General features: G+C 44.3%; 1 protein-coding gene across 1 annotated transcript in view; it reads left to right on the plus strand.

Annotated features, from left to right (window-relative positions):
- Nucleotides 1-23,204, plus strand: part of LOC115175994 (syndecan-2-A-like) — a 33,276-nt gene that overhangs the window by 7,527 nt on the left and 2,545 nt on the right. The window contains exons 2-4 of the mRNA XM_029735703.1: nucleotides 16,334-16,448; nucleotides 16,909-17,078; nucleotides 18,666-18,795. Coding sequence (XP_029591563.1) covers nucleotides 16,334-16,448; nucleotides 16,909-17,078; nucleotides 18,666-18,795 — 415 coding nt within the window. The remainder of the gene's footprint in view (nucleotides 1-16,333; nucleotides 16,449-16,908; nucleotides 17,079-18,665; nucleotides 18,796-23,204) is intronic.

The raw sequence follows: 23,204 nt of genomic DNA on the forward strand, positions 1-23,204 counted from the left end.
GAGAAACCTTTGCTTTCTTCCGCAGTTGTCATTGTTTCTGTTCCTGGGTCATGTTTGTGCTTTGTTTGTGTTACGTGTTTGTTTTAATTTAATTATTAAAACACTCACTCCCTGAACTTGCTTCCCGACTCTCAGCGTACATCGTTACAGTGATGGTGTACAAATCATATTTTATGTGGCACGGAGTTACTCTCATGTCACTTAATTAATAACAGAAACTTTGACCAACACTCTCCATCTCCTTGCTCGGACTTGGGCACACGCCCGCCACACTAAGTTACAGAAATGTTATTAGCTCAGAGTTTCATAGTTTGTGGTCAAGCTTGTTGGTCTGCTGTTGTATATCTGCTGCCTGTGAAACCTCTCCTCCCTATTGGCTCTGTTCTCCTGTATAGACAAGGATCTGAGTGGGAATGTGCTTCGTCTGCGGGGTGTTATCCAAAAATGGGGGATATATGAAGAAGTCATGACTTCAGTTGAATTTTTCCATCCCACTCCCAAGATTGCTCTGGAAAACATGTCACATTTAACACAGCTGTGCTCACTCATATTTATGAGCATGTTTTATCTGTTCTAAAAAGCACCTAATTGAAATCTGTACTGTGCTCCGCCAAGCAGAAAAATGTACTTTAATATCTGGTGTTTCCATTATAAACCCTGACTTGATTCAGTGCGACACTCTAATTTCATGTTGTTTTTCATGAGAAATCTCCCAGATTCCAGAGGGTTTTGAGGAACTTCCGCAAAGATTCGTTAGAGGCTTTCAAAATAGCACCTCTCATCCAAATGCTGTGGTCATGTGTAAACGTTTCTACTCATTGGCATTGAATTTAATGGAGCAGTCATGAATATTCAGCAAAGAGTAGTGGTTGTCATAGGAACAGTTTGACAAAAACAGGAAGTACTTTAGTTCTCTGTCTAGGTACACCGTACCATAGGGAAATGTTTTTCAAACTAGTAATTGCCCTCCAAGGCACAGCTCTTGCCCTCCGGAAAAATGCCGCCCATTCAGATTTGGTTCAGTTGTACAAAGACGTTTTAAACCTTTTGTGTTTTGTAAAATAGCTACATTCTATTATTGTCACGCCCTGACCTTGGAGATTCTTTATTCTCTATTTTGGTTAGGTCGGGGTGTAACTAGGGTGGGCATTCTACTTTCTAGGTTGGCTTGGTATGGTTCCCCATCAGAGGCAGCTGTCTATCGTTGTCTCTGATTGGGGATCATATTTGGGCAGCTTTTTCCCACCTGTTGGTTGTGGGATCTTGTTTGTGTATAGTTGCCTTGAGCACTGCATAGCGCCATGTTCGTTCTGTTCTTTATTGTTTATTTTTTTGCCGGTTCACCTATAAATAAAAGATGTCCAACCGATTCCACGCTGCACTTTGGTCTGAATGTTCCTATGACGACCGTGACAATTATCCTCAATCCTAGGCGTTTTTAGAAGCAAGCATACAGCTTCCTGAATCTCCTGTCATGACTGAAAAGCCCTTTTCAGATGTTCTTTAGTTTGATTCTCCAGGGCAGCGGTGGCAGACACACTGTCCAAATAGTCCAGTAGATAAACTGGAAAATTGTTCACGTTGGTATAGAAGCATGAACAACGGTACACTTGTATCATTTTTAGAGCTGAACAAAACCTGATATAGTGCCATCTCTGACTCAGGTGTCCAGCCATGTCCAGTGTCCCGAAATGCTCCCATTACCAAGAGAGAGGAGGGCACTTTTATTAAACGGGGGAGGAGCCGTTAAAGAACCGTGTGAGATGGAATCCATTTTGATTTTAAATGCAAATGCCACTGACACGCTAATTTCCTCACTCTCCCTTTGAGGCGACCGCAAAGTCTTAACGGGTGGAACATTTCAAGGAAAGCCTCCAAACAAACAAGAGTTTTGTGGATGGCGTTCCACAAATTCTGGCCCCCAGTGACCTCATTGGAAATCCACTTTCCCAGTCTGTCACCTTTTGATAGTGTGTATATCATATCTCCGTTTTCTCCCATCCCAGATTTCGGAGAGACTGGGCCAAGGTAATTGCTTTTTTAATCTTGGCATTGTCATGCTATGCTTAAACCGGTTAGCCTGGAGGAGTGAGGCTTGATGACTTTGATGACAATAATTTGTTTAATCAAGTGATTCAGTGGCTGGCTGGAATGATGGCCGACTTCCCTGACTCCAGACCCAGGATATCCTCTAGAGAAAACGGAGCCTCGTGGCTGTCTCCCAGAACGCATCCAACACCAAGGCTTAGTCAAATACCAGACATGACCTACCCTGCCAGCCAGTGCCTGGGCCTGGATATTAGGTACAGGCTTACAGTCTTCCGAACCTCCTCAGAATGTTCTGGAGTTCATGGCGTCTTTTGAAGCATTCTGTTACCCTTTTGTCTTTTTGTGTGGCTTCCCATCACTAATTGTGAGTTATTGACCACATAAGGCATCTTGACAGGTTTTGTTGGGGTCTAGGCTACAAATACTTTAAAGACATCTGTACTTGTGTGGGGTATAGTCGTGGCTCCCCTTTAGTGTGGTGTGTACCACCACAATCTCTGCTCTCCAGCTTTTCAGCACTATACATCTCTTCTATTCCTGCTTAGAGGTCCGGCATTTCAAAGTGTTTCGCATACCAGTTACTGAGACCTATTCAAAAGGCTCTAATGTTGTGTTTGAACTTACAGGTAACCAAAGAGAACAGGTGCTCGGTGTGTCTCTGGGACCAATCAGAATGCTTCTTCTACTGTATCCTCAGCATCTTCTGCCCATCCATATGGAGGCAGTAAGACAGAGGGTGGAGCACAGGGGCCTTGTGTTGTTTCAGGAACTCAGGGAAAAGCGAGACTGCGGACTTCATAACCGCACATTCTTCAGGAATTACAGCAGAGGGATATAATTGGGCTGTGTAGCGAGAGTGAGGTTTGGCAGATACATTAAAGCTGTTTTTAGCTGCACAGTTTTGTCAGCGATGACAATCAGTGGTTCCTGACGGAGGACAAAATGGTCCTTTTTGGAAGTTCTGGCTGTGTGTGCGTGCGTGGGTATGTCTCTTGATCAAATGTGTGTTTTATGTCTTGATAAAGTGGGCTTCTCCAAGGGCCCTGATGGGGAAAATGCTCTTTCTGCCACATAATCATTAAAGATTGAGAAAGAAGCCAAGCCGTGGTACTCGTACAGGACCTATTTCTGTAGCCACAACTCAATTATTTACACAGAATGGAATATGAATGAGACCTTTTGCCTCATCTTTCTCAAACATGAGCTCAGGGCTAAAGCGCTGCTTTGAACAGTCACATAAAAGCTCCATAGAAACCAAGCAAACCTGCTTTTTGTAAAAGCCCTGATATTTATAGTCCGAGGGTAGCTTATATGCCTATGGCCTTTGTCATTTGATAACTTTATTGCATGAAGTACAATAAACTGAGACCGGAAAAGGCTGGTCTATTGTGGCTGGTTTACAAAAGTTGTCTACGTAATGTGTCGATGATATTGTCCAGAGCCTTGTGAGTTGTTTACCCCTGCTTTGTGAACTAACTGCGGCTACATTGTTACCCAGTTGTCTCCCAGCAGCTGGGGTGCACATGTAAAACATGAGGAGGAAATGATTTCCCTTTTGTTGTGGAGCAGTTTGTTTCAACAAACGTGGAAACCGAATCGGATGGAGCGGTATTGTTCTGTCAAGCGTCTCACACACGCATTCAAATGGCTTCCTCTCTGTAGAGTGGTGTTTGATCTCTTCCTGTGAATCGCTCCCTGAATGCTGGCCGTAGCAGCTAATCTTCAGCATGTGCCACTATACCCCGGGTGACCTCCTAAACTGATAATCCACCCAGTAATTGTGTAACTGTGTGAAAGGGTAGTAGGTGTGTCCCCAGCACCGCAGAGTTACCAAAACATATTTAAAGCTGTGGCGTTAGAGAGCAGCTTTGTTCTATGAGCACCTGGCCGTCTGAGGTTTAGGTCAATGTTTTAATGTCTCTATGATGCACTGTTGAGTAGTCTGTGACCGTGCAAACCTATAAGGCCACTATCCCAGCTCCCAGGGCCTTGCTGGGATCATGCCTCATTAATTGGCTATTACATTAATATTGGCTTCCCACACTTCATAAGTTGCCTCTTGACTTGAGCATGCCTTTAAGGTTGTTATTGTTTCCATCTTACCTCATAGTGCAGTCAACATTTGTAGCTTGCGGTGAGGTCTGGTGCCTCAGTGTGAAACTTTAGACCTGTCTCTGGATCAGTGTTTGAACGTAGCGACGGGGCATGGTTACCCCAACCAGGTAATTACTAACCCCCCTGGTCCTGGATCATTGTTCTTGCAGGTGGTGCTGAGACAGGGTCGATGCTCCAGTTATTTATTTGAGCCAGCGTCGGTTTGTGTCCTCTGCTGGTATTAGCCCTGTATAATGTGATCAGAGATCACCACCTGACGCCCTCGATCCGAGTCATCCATCCCTCCCTTACACCATTAATGTTTCCTCCTGCTCCTCCTCCCTCTACCGGTACTGACTGTGTGTCCTCGCTCCCTTCATCAACCTCTCGCCATTTATTTCCCCCTTCCTCCTCATAGTCAGCATCATAGTCAGCATCATATTCAACATCATAGTCAGCATCATAGTCAACACAGCATCATAGTCAGCATCATAGTCAGCATCATAGGTAACATCATAGTCAGCATCATAGTCAACATCATAGTCAGCATCGTAGTCAACACAGCATCATAGTCAGCATCATATTCAACATCATAGTCAACATCATAGTCAGCATCATATTCAACATCATAGTCAGCATCATAGTCAACACAGCATCATAGTCAGCATCATAGTCAACATCATAGTCAGCATCATATTCAACATCATATTCAGCATCATAGTCAACACAGCATCATAGTCAGCATCATAGTCAACATCATAGTCAACATCATAGTCCACATCATAGTCAACATCATAGTCGGCATCATAGTCAACATCATAGTCAACATCATAGTCAGCATCATAGTCAACACAGCATCATAGTCAGCATCATAGTCAACATCATAGTCAGCATCATATTCAACATCATATTCAGCATCATAGTCAGCATCATAGTCAACATCATAGTCAACATCATTGTCAGCATCATATTCAACATCATAGTCAGCATCATAGTCAACACAGCATCATAGTCAGCATCATAGTCAACATCATAGTCAGCATCATAGTCAGCATCATAGTCAGCATCATAGTCAACATCATAGTCAGCATCATATTCAACATCATAGTCAACATCATAGTCAGCATCATATTCAATATCATAGTCAGCATCATAGTCAGCATCATAGTCAACATCATAGGCCACATCATAGTCAACATCATAGTCAACACAGCATCATAGTCAACACAGCATCATAGTCAGCATCATAGTCAACATTATAGTCAGCATCATATTCAACATCATAGTCAGCATCATAGTCAACATCATAGTCAACATCATATTCAACATCATAGTCAGCATCATAGTCAGCATCATAGTCAACACAGCATCATAGTCAACATCATAGTCAACATCATAGTCAACACAGCATCATAGTCAACATCATAGTCAACACAGCATCATAGTCAACACAGCATCATAGTCAACATCATAGTCAACATCATAGTCAACACAGCATCATAGTCAACATCATAGTCAACATCATAGTCAACACAGCATCATAGTCAGCATCATAGTCAGCATCATAGTCAACATCATATTCAACATCATAGTCAGCATCATAGTCAACATCATAGTCAACACAGCATCATAGTCAACATCATAGTCAACATCATAGTCAACACAGCATCATAGTCAACACAGCATCATAGTCAACATCATAGTCAACATCATAGTCAACACAGCATCATAGTCAACACAGCATCATAGTCAACATCATAGTCAACACAACATCATGCTCTCAGAGGAACTCGCGTCATCACCCCTATGGCAACTCCCTCTCCACTAACTCCCCCCCCCCCCCCCCCCCCCCCCAACCAGAGTGCAGCGCCCTCCTGACTCCCCTGAACCCAAATCCTCTTAAGGGAAGGGTTGGATGGGAATTCAATTGCGGCGCTGTGAGGGTTGAAGTAGATCAGCCACTGAAGCGGTGAAATCGCCCCTCCCACCCGTCCACCCTCCCTCATACATATGGCTTTTATTTCTCCAGATAAAGGCACATTTGCAGCAGTGTGGCAGTGAGAGATAGACTGAGCTTTGGAGGAATTTGGCAGGTCATCATTTTTTCGGCACCAATAGATAAGTGGGTGGGGAAAAGGCCATATGTATAAATGAGCTTGAGTGTGGGTGAAAGAGCATGAACTTTTCCACATCCCACCGGTCCATTCTTAAGTTTTCTTACAGTAAATGAAAGGAATAAGATTGCAAATGACGTAAACTCTGAATGCTAAATACATTTGGAAAATAATCTTGTTACGTCAACACAAAACTTGCCTGTCCATGTCTATAAAATTGGATGTTATCAATTAAAAAGACAAAAAATCCTCAAAAGTCACATGCAATCTCCATTGCGCCTTGACTACCAAGAGACAAGAAAATCTCCCCCCCAAAGAACCACTCTTCTTTATGTTGTGAGGAAGACAATATGACATTGTGGTCAGGTCACCTTTGACCCATCGCTCCTAGAAGCTCTTTCATGTCACGGCCCTTCCTGGCTGCATGGGGTTAATGAGCTGGCTCTGAAGAACTCATGAGTTTCCTGTTAAGAAAAGGGTTAAAAGCCTGGATGGAAGCCGGACAAAGGCGCATACAGCTACTTTTTTCACCACTCTGGCAGAGGCTTAGAATCTGGATTCAATTAAACTTTGAACCAGCAGCTAATTTATCCATCACGCCCCCCTCCCTGGATGCCATAGCTCTTTTAGAGGCCCGGGGAACCAAACACAAAGGCTTTGAGCGATGCTGATTGAAGCCATGCCTTTATCCTGACACGCTGAAGGGGATCGCAGACTGTTTGAAGCGTGAATGAGAAGTGCCTTGTGACACGATGGCAACAGTGGCATGGATCAGAGGTAATTTAATAACCCTGTAAAGTAAAAACCACGGAGAAAAAAAAAACGTAGTGTACACGCATGCTGCTTCATGCGTTTGTGCCTCTCCGCATGTTTGGAGGTTTGTGTACCTCGGCAGTGTACTGTAAAGGTCTGCGCCCCCCCGCGGCCCAGGTGTTAGCTCCTGCTTTACGTAACTTGTTTTCATGTGAACACTTTGAATCGAGTCCTTGGAATATAAAGCTGAATACTGTTAAGAGGATTTGGTCCAGTCGTTGTTCACGTCACAGTCAAAGTATACATCCCTCTTCTTATTCAAGCAATGCAGTAATCAGGAATGAATATTGGTGAAAAGTATCCATCGTCCTCCATTCCCTCCCTCTGGCTCATATTAAGATATAAGGAAGAAGCCAAGGCCTGTTTTCTCTCTCCGAGAAGAGGACTTGGCAAATCCTCTCAGCATTCATCCTCCGATAGCTTTTCATCAGGCAGGAATGCCTTTGAGTCGTTGACAGCTCCCGGCGGAACGGTACGACGCTCCGAATCTGGACCACACGTGTTCAGGAAGAGCCCAATCGCACTCGAGTGTTGCATATCAAGCCAAAGAGATGAGCGCTTTGAACAGAACCCAAGGCCTGCTTCCTGCAATATCCATCCTGTATACTCTACCTAATGTGTACAGGCCCCATGGAGAGTAGCCAATCATACCTGCCTGGGAGCAAAAGTATTAATTTCCTTGTTTTTCCAGAAAAAGCAGTCCTCTCTTCCACCTGTAGGCTAAATGCTAAGTAAGACATTATTAATGTGCTGCAGGAGAAGTCAGAAAGGTGGAATCTACGTCTTTGAGGCCGGAAGGCAAATTAAACATTTCCCCCCACCTGGCCACCAGGGATTTTACTACTGGAATGGAAATCCGATCTGTTTTATATTAAGATCAATGAGTCATGGGAGGGTTACTCAGGCTTGGGGAATGAGCTCTTGGGAAAGTGCACATTTTCTTCAGCGGGATCGTCTAGAGCCGACCGCGGGGCAGGCCTTCTCATTTTCCCCATGATTGAGATTGAAAGCGCCTCATCTTGCTTTAATGTGCCTCTAGCCAAAAGTGCTTCAGTAGAGTTTTGGTCCGGCTATTAATTAAAGGTGAAACTGATGACGCCTGTGGAAATATGTGTGTGTGTGTGTGTTCAAATGTCTCCTCATATTCTTTCTCTTTTGTGCTCGCTCTCTCTCTCTCTCTCTCTCTCTCTCTCTCTCTCTCTCTCTTCTCTCTCTCTCTCTCTCTCTCTCTCTCTCTCTCTCTCTCTCTCTCTCTCTCTCTCTCTCATCAACCTCTCTTTAGGTGATATGAGCCAATGATTAACTGTCTGGAGGACTAATTCAGTCTATATAACCTTTAAAGATCACACTTGTTAACCGCTCTTCCACTCTCGTCCTCATACTCATTTTACTGGAGACGTTTGAGGACCAACGGTCATCGCCTTGTCGCCGGAAATGTGTTATTTTTCGGCAAGCTGAAATGTGAAAGGAAGGACCGCTCAAGCCTTCACTGAAACGTTCCTTTGTGAAAAAGAATATGTTGCTGAGTTAGTCGGGGATGTGTGGAATGAACGCTAAGCGGGTACAAAGGCAGGACAAAGGGAACAGCGCGTCTCCAACGTCATTCAGACAAGTCAGAACCGGCCAAATGGTGAATTTGCGAACACGGCACGGTACTTTTCCACTTCAGACGATATCAATTAGAGGGTCAGTGGTTTGCTGAGGATTGAAACTTTTCTAAGCCCCCTTCCCCTCTCTCCCCACCCCTGTTAAACAAGCAACATCCTCCCCTCACAGAGCTGCCCCCTGAAGAGACCTACCGTTCATGTTGATACGGGCACCATTTTGACTGGCCCAATGGTATTTGTGAGGATAGTGGACTTGATGTATGGTAGTCAAGTAAGAACGCTGCTCCTGGATGTGGGAATTCTAGATTACTGATACTTTATTTGTTATAGCTAGAGGAGCTATTGAATATGAGACTTGTTTTATACAGGCCTAAGCACTTAAAACCACCCTGTGCTTGTTTCTGTTCAGCCATGCCTGTTACAGCCTCCTATTTCCACTGTGACTTGAGGGAAGGAACCTGTTGTGCTGCAGCAAATCTTTCAGTTTCCCTCCTCACAAAAATGACTCGCAGGTGAAGCCCATTTCCCAGCGTATTGGGTTTCCGAGCTGACAAAGAATCTCGGGTTTCCAGTGCATATCAAAGCTGTTTAACGGGGCTGAGGAATTTCCCAATTCCCACCCGGGGGCAGGTAGTATACCGAACGGTAGATTTGGGAATCCGTAGAGGGCTGTGTGCAGAAAGAACTCTTGTCACGGACTACGGGCTTAGATGCCACAGAGCTGAGCTATTCACTGAAAACTTTACATGTTGAAAACCACATTGGTCACGTTGTTTCTTAGTATTTTGTGGGGACTGGGGGGGGGGGTCACTGAAGGGTTACATTAACTTTACATTAGGCTCATCAGGTGCCTCTGCAAATGAGTCAAGTAGACAGGCTTTAATTGGTATTCTGGTAAACTATTTAATGGTCTGAGATGAAGTAAATGAGCCATAATGTGTCGCAGCGTGTGAGCGCTCGCAGGCACACACCGAGACCGCAGCGAAATTGGGGCACATTGGTTATCTTATTTTATCATGCCGAACGGCGTAAATGGGATTGTACAGGTAGGGGTGAAAGCAAAGTTTACTCTGTTGTCCCGTGGCCAGGCTATCAGAGCGCATCTGTTTTCATTGGAAACCATGCAATTGACTTTCTTCCTCTCAGGAAGCAGGGGAAGTCATAGCTGGAGTGTGTTGTGTCTTATTGGGCGTCTGTAGGAAAAACAGTGGATTTTTTTGGCACTTGCTCAAAAGAAAAGTATTTTGTAAAAAAAAAAAATACAAAAAAAAGTATTTTGTCAGTCTCTGTACTATCGGCTTCTTTATGATCCTTGCCTCGTGTATTATTTATGCAGTCTGATGTAGATTAATCGTCAGTGTATGTGAGGAGGGAATTAGTCAAACTCTCCGTTCTCCTTTGTGAGACTTGACATTTTTGCGAAAACTCCTGAGGCAGGACTTATTTCAGTCAAACTGTAACAAATGTTGCTTATGCAGCTTGTGTTTGTTCACATATGGATGTAGTTTGAGGTAGTTTGAGCTGCTTGACTGGACTTTGACACATTGTTTGTTAGGATGACTAAATCAAAGCTTACGCTGAAACCTTTTAATGCCCCCATGTCAGAACTTGAAGGCCTTTTTGAGGGTATAGAATGTCCTACCTTTGTGGCGAACTGAAATGGGTCAAATGCTTCTGAAAGTATTGAGCGTATTTACCCAGAAGTATGGGGTGAACAGGTCCATAGAGCAGCGAGGTCTGCTGGTTTTCATTTTAGCGCAGTCTCAGACCGTTTACTCAATCTTTACGAGGACATAAAGATCAGCTAATGAACCCGTAAATGTCTGCTCTCCGCCGTTCATTTGCTGAGTCCACAGCACCGCAAAATAAAAAGGTAACACATCTTTCCACCTGGAAACCCCTCATGTCAACGCAAGTGTGGCTCTGCTTTGAAACAGGAAAGAGCACTTCAGCTGTGTTCATTTCGCTGTTTACCTTTCAGTTTATTACGAGTGATAACGGTGTGGATTCAAAAGGTAGTCATGCATATACTGTCAGCACTCGTCTGTCTATCTCCTCTCAACTGTGTCTTTGTTATCCAATTAGGATTTTAAAGTCTTTATATACATAAAAAAAATAAAATAAGAAGTTCAATCATTAACCAGAAATCCCTGTTATGAATGCGTTCTGTTGTGCTATTATGCGCGATGCAAAACAGGAACATGTGGCGAAGTGAGCTGCTAGCAACAGAGCCAGATGAACAGATTCTGTTTCCTGGATTAGGCTGCTTTTCATGGTAAATGTCAACCCCCACGCACACACACACACACACACACAAGCTAGAAAGCTGTCCCCCACACTCCTGGAATAGCTCTAGGTCACACAGTCTGGTTTTAGGGAGAGTTTGATTTGTGTCAACTTCCTGCTGTAACAGCGCCTGCCCTCCAGTGTCTCAAAGACGATCGATTAGTTCCTTATTATGATCCCCGGGAGGGCAATAAAAGGTGAAGGTTCTGAAGAGCGGCTGAGAGACAACCCCCCTCACCCCCGTACTCCCCCTCCTTTCCTCCACCACCACAACCATTTAGTTTATTTTCTGGGTCACTGTTTGAACTCCACCTCCATTGGTGTAGCGTTGGTATTTTTCAACCCATTTCTCAACCCCAATTACATTCGACAAACAAATCCTCACCAACAAACATACATTATGAAGCTAGCTGTTTCCTGCTGGTTTTTTGTTCTAGCGTTATCCTACAAAATGGCCACCAACCGATGCCAACCAAGCAGTCCATTTTTGTTTTCGGTATCTCTTAATTATGGCAATAAGTGACACACTAAATTCCATACAGGACCAATAACAAGAGTCAAATCTTAACTTCTTGAAACACTGCGTAATGAACCCAGCCATTTTAGCCCACTCAAGCTAATTGCTCTCGCCCAGTCACCCCCAATCTTTTCCGCCCAGCCAGGTCGGCCACAGGGAAAAGCCGTAGCCGTCCATCAATTCAGGACTGACAACAAACACAAAAAAACGTGTAAACGTGCTTGTGGGAGAGAGACGGGAAGGAGGCCAGAGTGGTGGCAGTATTGAGCCGTATGGATCTGCGGCTCGCTGAGTTTACAGATAAACTCACAGCTACCTGCACTTTGTTATTTAGAGATGAACACAGAGACACCCAGGCCTTTTCTCATTCAGAAAGTCATTGACGTTCAGCAGGCCCTACTTCTGTTTGCCATGAGAGGAGAGAGGAGACCGATTTCTTTTGATAGTACAGCGGTAGCCAATGGTCTTACAGAAGCGGACAATACTGACCAATGACCATTGAAGGCTTAATATAGCCTGGGCAATGTACTGTGAGGTACCATAGCTGGCATGAGTGGATATTCTTATGAAATATGAAAGTACGGCATTGCAAGTCAAGTGCTTTCTGATGTAATGGGCTTCTCTCGCACCTCATAGTTCATTTGAGGTACTCTTAAGGAAATATTTTAGAGCGGGAGCAGATCACCTGACCGACGAAGAATGTCTGAGGCAGTGTCTGCCCTCTGTCTTTTGTTTTCCACTCCTGTGAAGCCTTACTGTGTGTGTGTGTGTGTGTGTGTGTGTGTGTGTGTGTGTGTGAGCCCATGCGTGTGTGAGTGTATTCATGCGTGTCTGCATACCTTTGAGGAACACTCTTTTCCTCCCCTGTCATGGGTGAGTTAATATTGACCGTGTAAGAAGTGAATGCAGTGTGTCAACGTGGACTAGAGACGGGGCAAGATGGCTCATCCAAGCTACCCTACACTACCCCCCGCGACCCTTAGCCACCCACCCCCTACTCTAACTACCCCCTCACAATAGCGCTATCTCACAGCTAACTGCCCAAGCCATAGAGAGAGCCTCTTTGGCTTCCAGACACCGCCAGGCATGGGTTTGGTGGTTTGACAGGCTTTTAGCAAAGCAACCTGCTGGCAACAGATTGTATACTGCAGCACATAATCTCTCTCTCTCCTCTTTCTGTCACTCTCCCTCCTTGCCACTCTCACTCTGTCTCTGCCTCTCCTCTCTCCTCCCCCTCTCTTCTTCCTCCTCTTGTCTATAATGTTTCTTTCCCTAGACAAGGTCTCTATGGAGACCGACTGCATCACCACCAAGCCTCCTGCTGGCCACTAGTTGTTCATTAGGAGCAGACAGACAGTAGGAACTGCTGCAGTTCTGTTCTAATAGAAGCCACAGTGCTGCGAGACCCTTGTTATCGCAGTCTCTCTGTCAGTCAGTCAGTCGATCAGGCGCAAGGCTAGGTGCTGCTTGTTGCTTGTTAGGGTCTCGGCTAAGGATAAGGCGGCTACGGCTCTGATTGGCCGTGTGGATTCTCTATGGGCTTTCTCCCGTTCATTCATACCAGTGAAGAGGGATTGTATGTTTTGTATCCGACCGCTCTCACTCTCACTATGATAGTTAGGGTCATAGCTGGAGGTGGAGAATGTGTTAATGGTGTAGTCATTAACACTTTTTGGGGGGGGTGTGTGTGTGCATGTGTGTGTGCTTGAAGCATTAACCGATGTCTGTCCGTACTCTAGAGACCTAGAATAAAACATTATTTAAATAGCCTTTTTACAAATGTTATATAAATGAATGTAAGGGAAAAGAGGGGAGGAAGGTTCCACTGGCCAGGGACACTGAGGACAACTTCCTGGGCTTCAGGAGGAATGTCAATGGGAAATTGGACACTCGCGCGGCGGGCTTTGGTGTCTGGCCAGACTGTCCAGACCTCAACGACCTGTGCAACCAGACTGGAGTGGAGCTCAGGTGAACACGGACTGATATGCAAACTGAGACAGTGACTGCCTCTGATGCAGTTGTGGCAGCTTGTGGCGTTGTTGTGGAGGCTTCTGTCACCCACGATGAAACATCTCATCCTACATCCAGGACAACACTCCTCGGTATCAGACGGATCAAGCTACTGTAACACTGGACTGGCCTGAGGCTGCAGGGGAAACTCGCTGCTTTGGACTGTGCTGACCACTCTGACTCCCCGTTCCATGTACCAGAATACTGCCGTCGGCGAGGACATTCTCACCTTTACTATTAAGGCGAGGCTGCGAGTTCTACCAACAAAATATAATCTACCACTCTGGAACCCTGCAAACCATGATCCATTTTGTATTCTACATGAGTCAAATGTAATGGAGTCCATTGCCCATGTTGTGAATGGCTGCTGGTCATTCAAGGATTTGTGCATTGCTAGACATGACCGCCTTGTTGACCTGATAGCCAGCGAGGTGAAGTAGTCTCACCACCAGGGGAAGCTGGTGTGACGATGATGATGATGATGATGATGTGTTTTCCTGTGTGTCAAATATTGTTGTTGTGGGGGGAGGCCAGGGGGAAGGGCTCATTCTGGAAGTGGGCTGCTCATTTGACGGCTCCATGGAGCAGGCCTTTGCCAGGAAGCTTCTTAAATACCAGCTCCTCGTGGCACGCTTGGACAGCCTCGGTGGAGGTGCAAGCTGGTGGGGCTGATATTTGGCAGTCTCGGCCACGTACACAGGCGTGCGGTGCGTGGCCTCCAGACTGCGGGCCTGACAAAAACTAGGGCAAAGCTTTTGGCTAGGTACTGCTCTGTTTCAGCTGTCGTGGGCAGCCTGGCTATTTGGAGAAGGATGTGCTTTCTGTACCTTTGAGTGTCACACATACAGGGACCTTTGAAATGTTTGGATCCTTTTTTAATGTCAATTTGATTGGTGGATTCAAATAAAGTATTTAAAATGTGTGTGTGTGCGTGCTTGAAGCATTAACAGATGTCTGTCCGTACTCTAGAGCCCTCGTCTTTCTAAAGAAAAAGTTTTTTAAATAGCCTGCTTGGAAGAAACCCTTTATCTCTTGAGTTCAAAGAATGCCAGTGCATAGTAGTCAGATCATGTGTAGAGCAGGCTTTGTTTGTGAAGAGCACCACGAGGGCGAACAGCATTAGGCTGTAATAGCCTAATTGCCATTTAGTTGACGAGCTGAAAGAGAACCGGTGCCCCGTCTGGCCTCTCACTTTCTGTGGCAAGAAAGCAAACAAATACGAAAGACACTATCTGGAAGGAGAAGAGGGTTTCCATACACGAGAGAATGGCCGTAGAAATAGAATTACTAGTAGCCTAATGTTTCTATGAGGATGGTACTTCTTTGTTATGGGGTTCCGGGCTTGAACTCCCAGCTTGTGAGAATAATTCAAAGGCAAGTCTTCCTGGAACGTTCAAAATGTCAATAGTGATAAGGGGGTAGGAGTTTACTGACAATTTCCGCTCTAGAATGAATATCTGATTTGATTCACTGTATGCTTTCCTTTTGTGTCATGTACACTATAGCAGTGTCATTGTTTAGTGTTTCTTTCTTTATGTTTGTGATGTATTGAATAATGTGTGTGTGTTTGGGTGTACTCAGTTGTTCACCTATTGCAGGCATAGTAAAAAAGGCAACATTACACACACACACACACACACACACACACACACACACACACACACACACACACACACACACACACACACACACACGGCATAGTAAAAAAGGCAACATTACACACACACACACACACACACACACACACACACACACACACACACACACACACACACACACACACAGAGGCAAACAACAACACAAACCTACTACTTTGCTACCTTTATCACAGCTTCCGTCCAAAGAAAAGAGTAATCTCTTATGTCATGCCCTCCGAAACTCTTTCTTCCCTGGCCTTTTCTGGAAAAGCAACGAGTGTAAAATCGAATCCCGGTTCATTTAGCTTCAGGTTTATCAGCACCTAGCACCACCACCACACAAGCACTATAGCAACGCCGGGATGATTTATTGTTGGCCCTCTTTTGTGGCCCTTTTCTAAAGCTGCATCAGTATGGGGGGGACAGCACACCCGGGCTCTGAGTGAGGTTGAATGGAGGTTGGTTGGAGGTTGCCATGGAGGTTGCCATGGGGCCTACCCAGCTACCCAGCTATTCCACATGCACGCACACAGCAATGGCAATGTTTTGTCCAATGTGCAGTCTTTACATTGAGTTTCTATGAAGTTGTGTGTAAAGGAAATTGAGGATAGATGACATAACATTTTATTAACTAGCATGCCCCAGTCTCGAGGGGGTTGATGCCTTTGCAAGTCACACAAACAGCATAGTTCAATTTCAGCTTCCCTATTGGCTACTCCGTTAAGCTGTAAGACAAACGCACACACTTCTATGGACTTTCACCCCGGCAACGATGGTGGGCGGAGCTAGACGTCTAGTTTAATGCTCATCTGTTTAGAGAGGGGTGTTATGTCTTTTGAGACAGTGATATAATCCAGCGTGGTTCGTTGAGACAAGTTTCCTCGGAGGTACAAGCAAATGACAATAGGCCTATCTAGCAGAACATACTGTAGCTCCGAAACTACCAAGGCAACTCTTTTTTTTGTGTCACCTACGGCTTTGAGTCCAGTGAGAAGAGCGTTGGTGTTCACTTTTCAATGAAACTCAGTGCCTTTTACCAAAGGTGAGACCGTAGTATGCATAAATGTGTTCAACGCTAGAAGTGTTTCCAAGACAAAAGTGGTGACTACAGGAAAGTTATGTCGGACTCGCACACTGAAAAGTGGTCTCAGAACAGTCGAAATACCCAACACTTAGTCTTATGTTTCTGTTGTTCTCCCCTTTCAGATAGCGGACGCGGCCAAGTCGTCCTCCGAAGTGGATGAACTTTTCATTGACGACACAGGGTCCGGGGATTACTACCCTGAGGACGACGACGACTTTAACTCGGGGTCAGGATCAGGTAAGAGTCTGGTCACCGTAGCCTTCAACTGGGTCGACACGCACAGGGAGGCAGGCAAACAGTCACTGCTGTACACTGTGTCTTTCACCCAGAATAGGCATGTCTGTAGAACTGGGTTTTTACTTAGGTATTGAAGCACCTTTTACAAAACGTTTAACAACAGGCGTATGGCAAAAGCAAAGCAGGCTGTAAGAAAGTGCTTTGATAACTGTAGCGAACTCTGTTTTTACCTCACTTTATCTTCACCTGATCCCATTCGAGAATATCAGGACGTGGCTTTTGTCTGTTGTGATTGAATTAGGAATGCGAATGTAACGTTTTTCTAAAAAGTTCCTTTGAAAAGCAGGATTTCACTAAACTTCAGACTCAAAACAACCTTCGTCTTCAACAGACATTAAACCGGTAATTGAGTTCCGGTGAAGTAGTACAAACAGTGCTATCTCTTGATCTTGCTCTGCAGGCATTGGTGAGGAGGTGATCGAGGAGGCGGTGACCGTGAGCACGCTGTACATTGTGCCCAAAGCAGAACCAACCCAGGACTCCACCAAAGACTTCACTCCCAGAGTGGAGACAGACACGCCCAGAGAAGACCTGCCAAGGCAAGCGCCCAGGAAGCCAGTCCGAACAGAGGTGAGGGAGCATGACAACCAACCCATTCACCAGACTATTTAAACCGGCCCACTAAGCTAAAGATGGACCAGCCCATTGAGCGTTTGCCCGAACTGCCCTATGACCAGTCCTTATCTGCTGCATATTTTAGATATTCCTTTGTACAATTAACAGGTTGGAAATGGCCTGCTATTTTCTTTGAGGGCCTTTCAATTCACCACGCCAAATAATAGTTGAACATGCATTGACCCCAATGCTGGAATTCTAGGATCAATAAGGATCAAGTAGTCAACTAGACCCCTGATGTTGTACATTATGCATTATGCTGGATTACTGAACCAACAGCCATAATCTCACATTTTGGAACACTATCAACTCATGGAACCACCATGGTGTATTGGGGGATTATTTCCTAGGTAAGGGGCAGTCACTTCCCGTAAACCAAGTCAAGGACACAGGTTTGTTATCAATAGTGGTCCCTTTCCTGTTCTCCTAGCCCCTTCAATCATTACGGATCTGAAGAGACTAGGGATGGATGTTAGCAATACGACCTTGGCTATTTGCATTTCGAAACAACCCTAATTAACCTAATATGGTCAAAATGTCACACCTTTAAAGCCTGTGGGGAGTATACAATGCCGTGCCATGAAATACAACGTCGCAACCAAAAAAAAGCAACCCCCCCCCCAAAAAAAGTTTCTAAACTGAAATAAAGGTGCCAGTCTAATGTCAGAGATTGAGTACAACCAAAAGGTTTTATTTGGAGAGACGACCATTAGGACAATTATTTGCTTTTATACTCACCAAGAAGCCCCCCATCATTAACAGCGCCCTCCTGTAGGCGTATAGACCGACATTTTTGCTGTTGTGTCGAATGAAGGAGTCGTGCGTACCGCCTGGCCGCCTTGCCACCACATTCAGCAGCGTCTTTTGCGCATCACATAACCTATCAACTGCATATTAAGAGTGGAAGCCTTTTCTGTTTCACAGAGTTGAGCTCGATTTGGGACGGTGCTTTTATGGCCACGTGGGTGCCCTCTATTGCTCCGTTTCTATTTTGGAACCCATCGATGGTAAAGAAATCCCCCCTGACTTCAACCTGTTGTGTGATGGTGTATGGAGATTGTACTTTTGTTTTGCTGAGGATTGCATCCAAAACATTGGCTCGTCGAGGGCTGAAAGATGCCGATTGGCAAGCTCCTGCTGAATAAGTCCCCGCAGCCAAAAACCCAAGGGTGGATAGCACGTCTCTAAAAATGCAATCTCTGCGAAACGCCGCGTGTGCTGAATCTTCCAACAGAGCAAGATTAGCCTCTCATTCGATTTCCCATTATCTTAGACTTTTAAAGTGTTTCAACAATAGTATCACTTTCACACGTGCCTCTGATTTAACAAGTGATGGATTGTTATCGTAACAAATGCACTGATGTGGTCAAATGTAAATACAATGACATTTTTTTTTGAATGATTACTTATTATGACATTTTCAACATTCTACTCTTGACGAGCAGTTCCCTTATTCCACCACTTGGCACTGTGCGTACACATGGTCAAGTGGTACGGAACCTGTATCCCTCAATCTGTAACTCTTTCATTCTCTCCTCCCAGCCCCCTGTACCCGTCACAGAGGACGAGCGTAAGAACCAGATCACCAGCACCACCGGCGTCCCCAGCTCCCCCCTGGAGCCCATCGAAGTGCGCTCGGAAAACCTCTTCCAGAGAACAGAGGTGCTGGCAGGTATGTACCGAAACCACACTGGGGTTTGGTGGTTTGGACAGTGGACACAGGATGCAGTCCTTGCACCTGTGTCTACACATCTACACTAGACTACTGTTTGTGATAGACTAGAGGTTGATTATGAGTTGTGAGCTATTAAATAGGAAATTAGGTTGAATTTCTTATACAACAAACCAGGTTTCCATCTAACCTTTTTATGCGCCTAAAGTACTTAAACTTTATGCTATTTTCGAATATATATCGAGGGTCTTATTCTGGTGACGTGACGGTCGATACTTGGCTGCTGTTTGACAAATATTTTTTTGTTTTCACAGCCCCTTTACTTTTTCCCCATTTAGTTGAATTTAAAATTGATTAAATAGAGGTGTTGTGTGTCACTGGCCTACACACAATACCCCATAATGTCAAAGTGGAATTATGTTTTCAGAATTTTTTACAAATTCATAGAATGTTTTTGATCTGAAATGTCTTGAATCAAGTAATACATCTCTTCATTATGGCAAGCCTAAATAAGTTCAGGAGTAAACATTTGCTCAACAAGTCACATAATACGTTACATGGACTCACTCTGTGTGCAATAATAGTGTTTAACATGATTTTTGAATATCTACCTCATCTCTGTACCCCACATATACAATTATCTGTAAGGTCACTCACTCAAGCAGTGAATTTCAAACACACATTCAACCACAAAGACCAGGGAGGTTTTCCAATGCCGAATAACACTTATTCCAAAACATGGATCCTGTTTGCAATAGGGCACTAAAGTAAAACTGCAAATTTTGCTAAGAAATCAACTTTGTCTGAATAAAAAGCTTTATGTTTGGGGAAAATCTAACACATCACCGAGTACCACTCTTCATATTTTCAAGCATGGTGGTGGCTGCTTCATGTTATGGGTATGCTTGTCATCAGCAAGGGAGTTTGTTAAGATAAAAAAACGGAATAGAGCAAAGCACAAAATCCTAGCCACGTATGACAAGCCAGCTAGAGTCATAGTACGGATGAAGCCTGAGCTAGAATGTGAAGCTAACTGAAGCTGGTTTTTATAAAAGTAGTATACTCAGTACTTTCCAACAGACACTGGGAGACAAATTCACCTTTTAGGAATACAATAACCTAAAATACAAGGCCAAATATCCACTGGAGTTGCTTATCAAGACAACATTAAATGTTCCTGAATGGCCTAGTTAGTTTTGACTTAATTTGGCTTAAAAATCTATGTCAAGACTTGAAAATGGCAACTTGACAGAGCTTGAATAATTTTTGAAATAATAATGTACAAATATGAATATAAATAAGACCAATCCAGGTGTGGAAAGCTCTTAGAGACTTACCCAGAAAGACTCACAGCTCTAATCGCAGAAAAAGGTGCTTCTACAAAGTATTGACTCAGGGGTGTGAATACTTATGTAAATGAGATATTTGCTAAAATAAATAAAAAACATGTTTTTACTTTGGCATTTTGGGGTATTGTGTGTAGATGGCTAAGAATTGTTTTTATTTAATCCCTTTTGAAAACAGGCTGTAACATGACAAAATGTGGAATAAGTCAAGGGGTTTGAATACATTCTGAAGGCACTGTAGGTAGTCTATCCACACTGTATCTGCGTGCTGTTGGCTAGAGGGCATTTGCCAAGACCAGAGTGAGCACATTCGCTATATAACACAATTGTTTTTGTGACAACACCATAAGTAGAGTTCTCTTTCTTTTTTATTCAGAACATTGGAATTTAACCGCAAAAGTTGTTTTTATGTGCATTACGTCATCACTCACAGTACATTTGATGGAAAAACGTCTCTGGTGGGAAAATGCGCATTTTGTTTTTAATGCAGATTTTTGAATATTCACAAAAAAATCTGCCTCCAATTGGATGGAAACCTAGCTACTGTCAGGTTACTGGACTGCCGTTTGAATTCTTCATTGAGCTCTTGATTACGTCTTTGATTATGAAGTAGGTCAGGTGCCATGCTTGGATCGACGCCAAAACGTGTCTGCTTGATGTCAGGCACATTTAGATGGCTGCATCTTCGCTACATCTTTATCTTTAGGCACTTGTGCAGCAACTTCATGTATGCTCTGCAAAGGGACATCTAATCATCTATTATACAATCGTTTTAACATTGATGTTATACATTTAGTTTATTTCCTGATCATTCCTTAATCATGCTGTTAATGGTTCTGGGTAGTAATGGTGCAGTAACGCACATCTAAGGGGGATTTCTCCCAACGTCTGTCAAGCTCTCTAAGCTCTCTACAGCTTCAGAAAATAACCAGTTTAATATACAAACTAAATTACCCCTCAGTGGGACCTTCCAGAGTTCATAACGCGGTTTGCTACAATTTACTGTTTAATTCCCTTCTAACGAAATGCAAACTAGGGAAATTATCTGACTGGAAATCACAGTCACTGATGCAGTTTTCCCTTCAGTGTCAGAGATACACATGTAGTGTGCTACAAATGGATTGGTACTTTAGTTCTGCTTTGTTGTGACGTCCGTCTGTTAGTTCCTGTGAAGAAGTGAAATGGATGAGGATGAGTTAGGACGTCAATATAGTTGTGCTGGAAATACACTACATGGTCAAAAGTATGTGGATATCCCTTTAAATGAGTGGATTTGGCTAATTCAGACACACCTGTTGCTGACAGGTGTATAAAATCAAGCACACCGCCATGCAATCTCCATAGACAAACATTGGCAGTAGAATGGCCCGTTCTTAAGAGCTCAGTGACTTTCAACGTGGCACAGTCATAGGATGCCACCTTTCCAACAAGTCAGTTCATCAAATTTCTGCCCTCCTAAAGCTGCACTGGTCAACTGTAAGTGCTGTTATTGTAAAGTGGAAACGTCTAGGAGCAACAACGGCTCAGCCGCAAAGTGGTAGCCCACAAGCTCACAGAACGGGACCGCCGAGTGCTGAAGCACATAAAAGTCATCTGTCCTCGGTTGCAACACTCACTACCGAGTTCCAAACTGCCTCTGGAAGCAACGTCAGTACAAGAAATGTTCGTCGGGAGCTTCATGAAAAGGGTTTCCATGGCCGAGCAGCCGCACACAAGCCTGAGATCACCATGAGCATTGCCAAGCCTCGGCTGGAGTAGTGTAAAGCTCACCACCATTGGACTCTGGAGCAGTGGAAATGCATTCTCTGGAGTGATGAACCCCGCTTCACCATCTGGCAGTCCGACGGATGAATCTGGGTTTAGCGGATACCAGGAGAACACTACATGCCCCAATGCATAAAATTTGGTGGAGGAGGAATAATGGTCTGGGGCTGTTTTTCATGACACAGGCTGGCCCCTTAGTTCCAGTGAAGGAAAATCTTAACGCTACAGCATACAATTACATTATAGACAATTCTGTGCTTCCATCTTTGTGGCAACAGTTTGGGAAAGGCCCTTTCCTGTTTCAGCATGACAATGCCCCCATGCACAAAGCGAGGTCCATAAAGAAATAGTTTGTCGAGATCAATGTGGAAGAACTTGACTGGCGTGCACAAATCCCTGACCTCAACCTCATCGAACACCTTTAGGATGAATTGGAAATGCGACTGCGAGCCAGGCCTAATCGCCCAACATCAGTGCCCGACCTCACTAATGCTCTTGTAGCTGAATGGAAGTAAGTCCTCGCAGCAATGTTCCAACATCTAGTGGAAAGCCTTCCCAGAAGTATGTGGAGGCTGTTATCACAGCAAAGGTGGGACCATCTCCATATTATTGACCATGATTTTGGAATGAGATGTTCGACGAGCAGGTGTCCCACATACTTTTGGTCATGTAGTGTGTATCCCACAAAACATCCATCTAGTTAGTTTCCTTTGCTCATTTGGATTTTTATGTTTATTCCAAAGTTTGCAATTTCTAAAAGTTACATCCAAACTTGAATATTTGTCTAACTAGTGTATTTCAAAATGTCTCAAATGATCTACCCTGTAGACATGTGAGGCCCTGACTTTTCAAAGTCCGTCTGCTAGGTATACTACTCTTTTCATTTGTTTTCAACTACTGTCACGTTGGCCACATCCACTGAAACCCTGGCCTTGACAAGGCTGTAAATACTGTGGATTAACACAATGTAAAACCCAGAGACCAGAAGGGCCCAGCCCACTGTGCAAACAGACGTGGCTAGCTAACCTCCTCCCGTCCTCTATACCTCTAATTTTCCTCTTCCTGTCCCCCATGGCTCCCAGAACTCTAATTGTCGTCATTTCGTGTACATTTATCCACCCCACACCGAGGCACTGCACGGTTTCCAGGAGGGTAATTTGCTGGAAGAGTGGCAGGTTTCTTTTTACCCATGGGGCCGAGGGGCCAGTCCAAGATGTGGAAATAAAACTGAAGCAGAGGGGAGATTGTTTCGTCATGAGAGCCCTAAAACAGATTAAGGACTATAAAGAAGCCTCATAC

The sequence above is a fragment of the Salmo trutta genome, chromosome 36 (genome assembly GCF_901001165.1).
Source record: "Salmo trutta chromosome 36, fSalTru1.1, whole genome shotgun sequence".
NCBI classification, from domain to species: Eukaryota; Metazoa; Chordata; class Actinopteri; order Salmoniformes; family Salmonidae; genus Salmo; species Salmo trutta.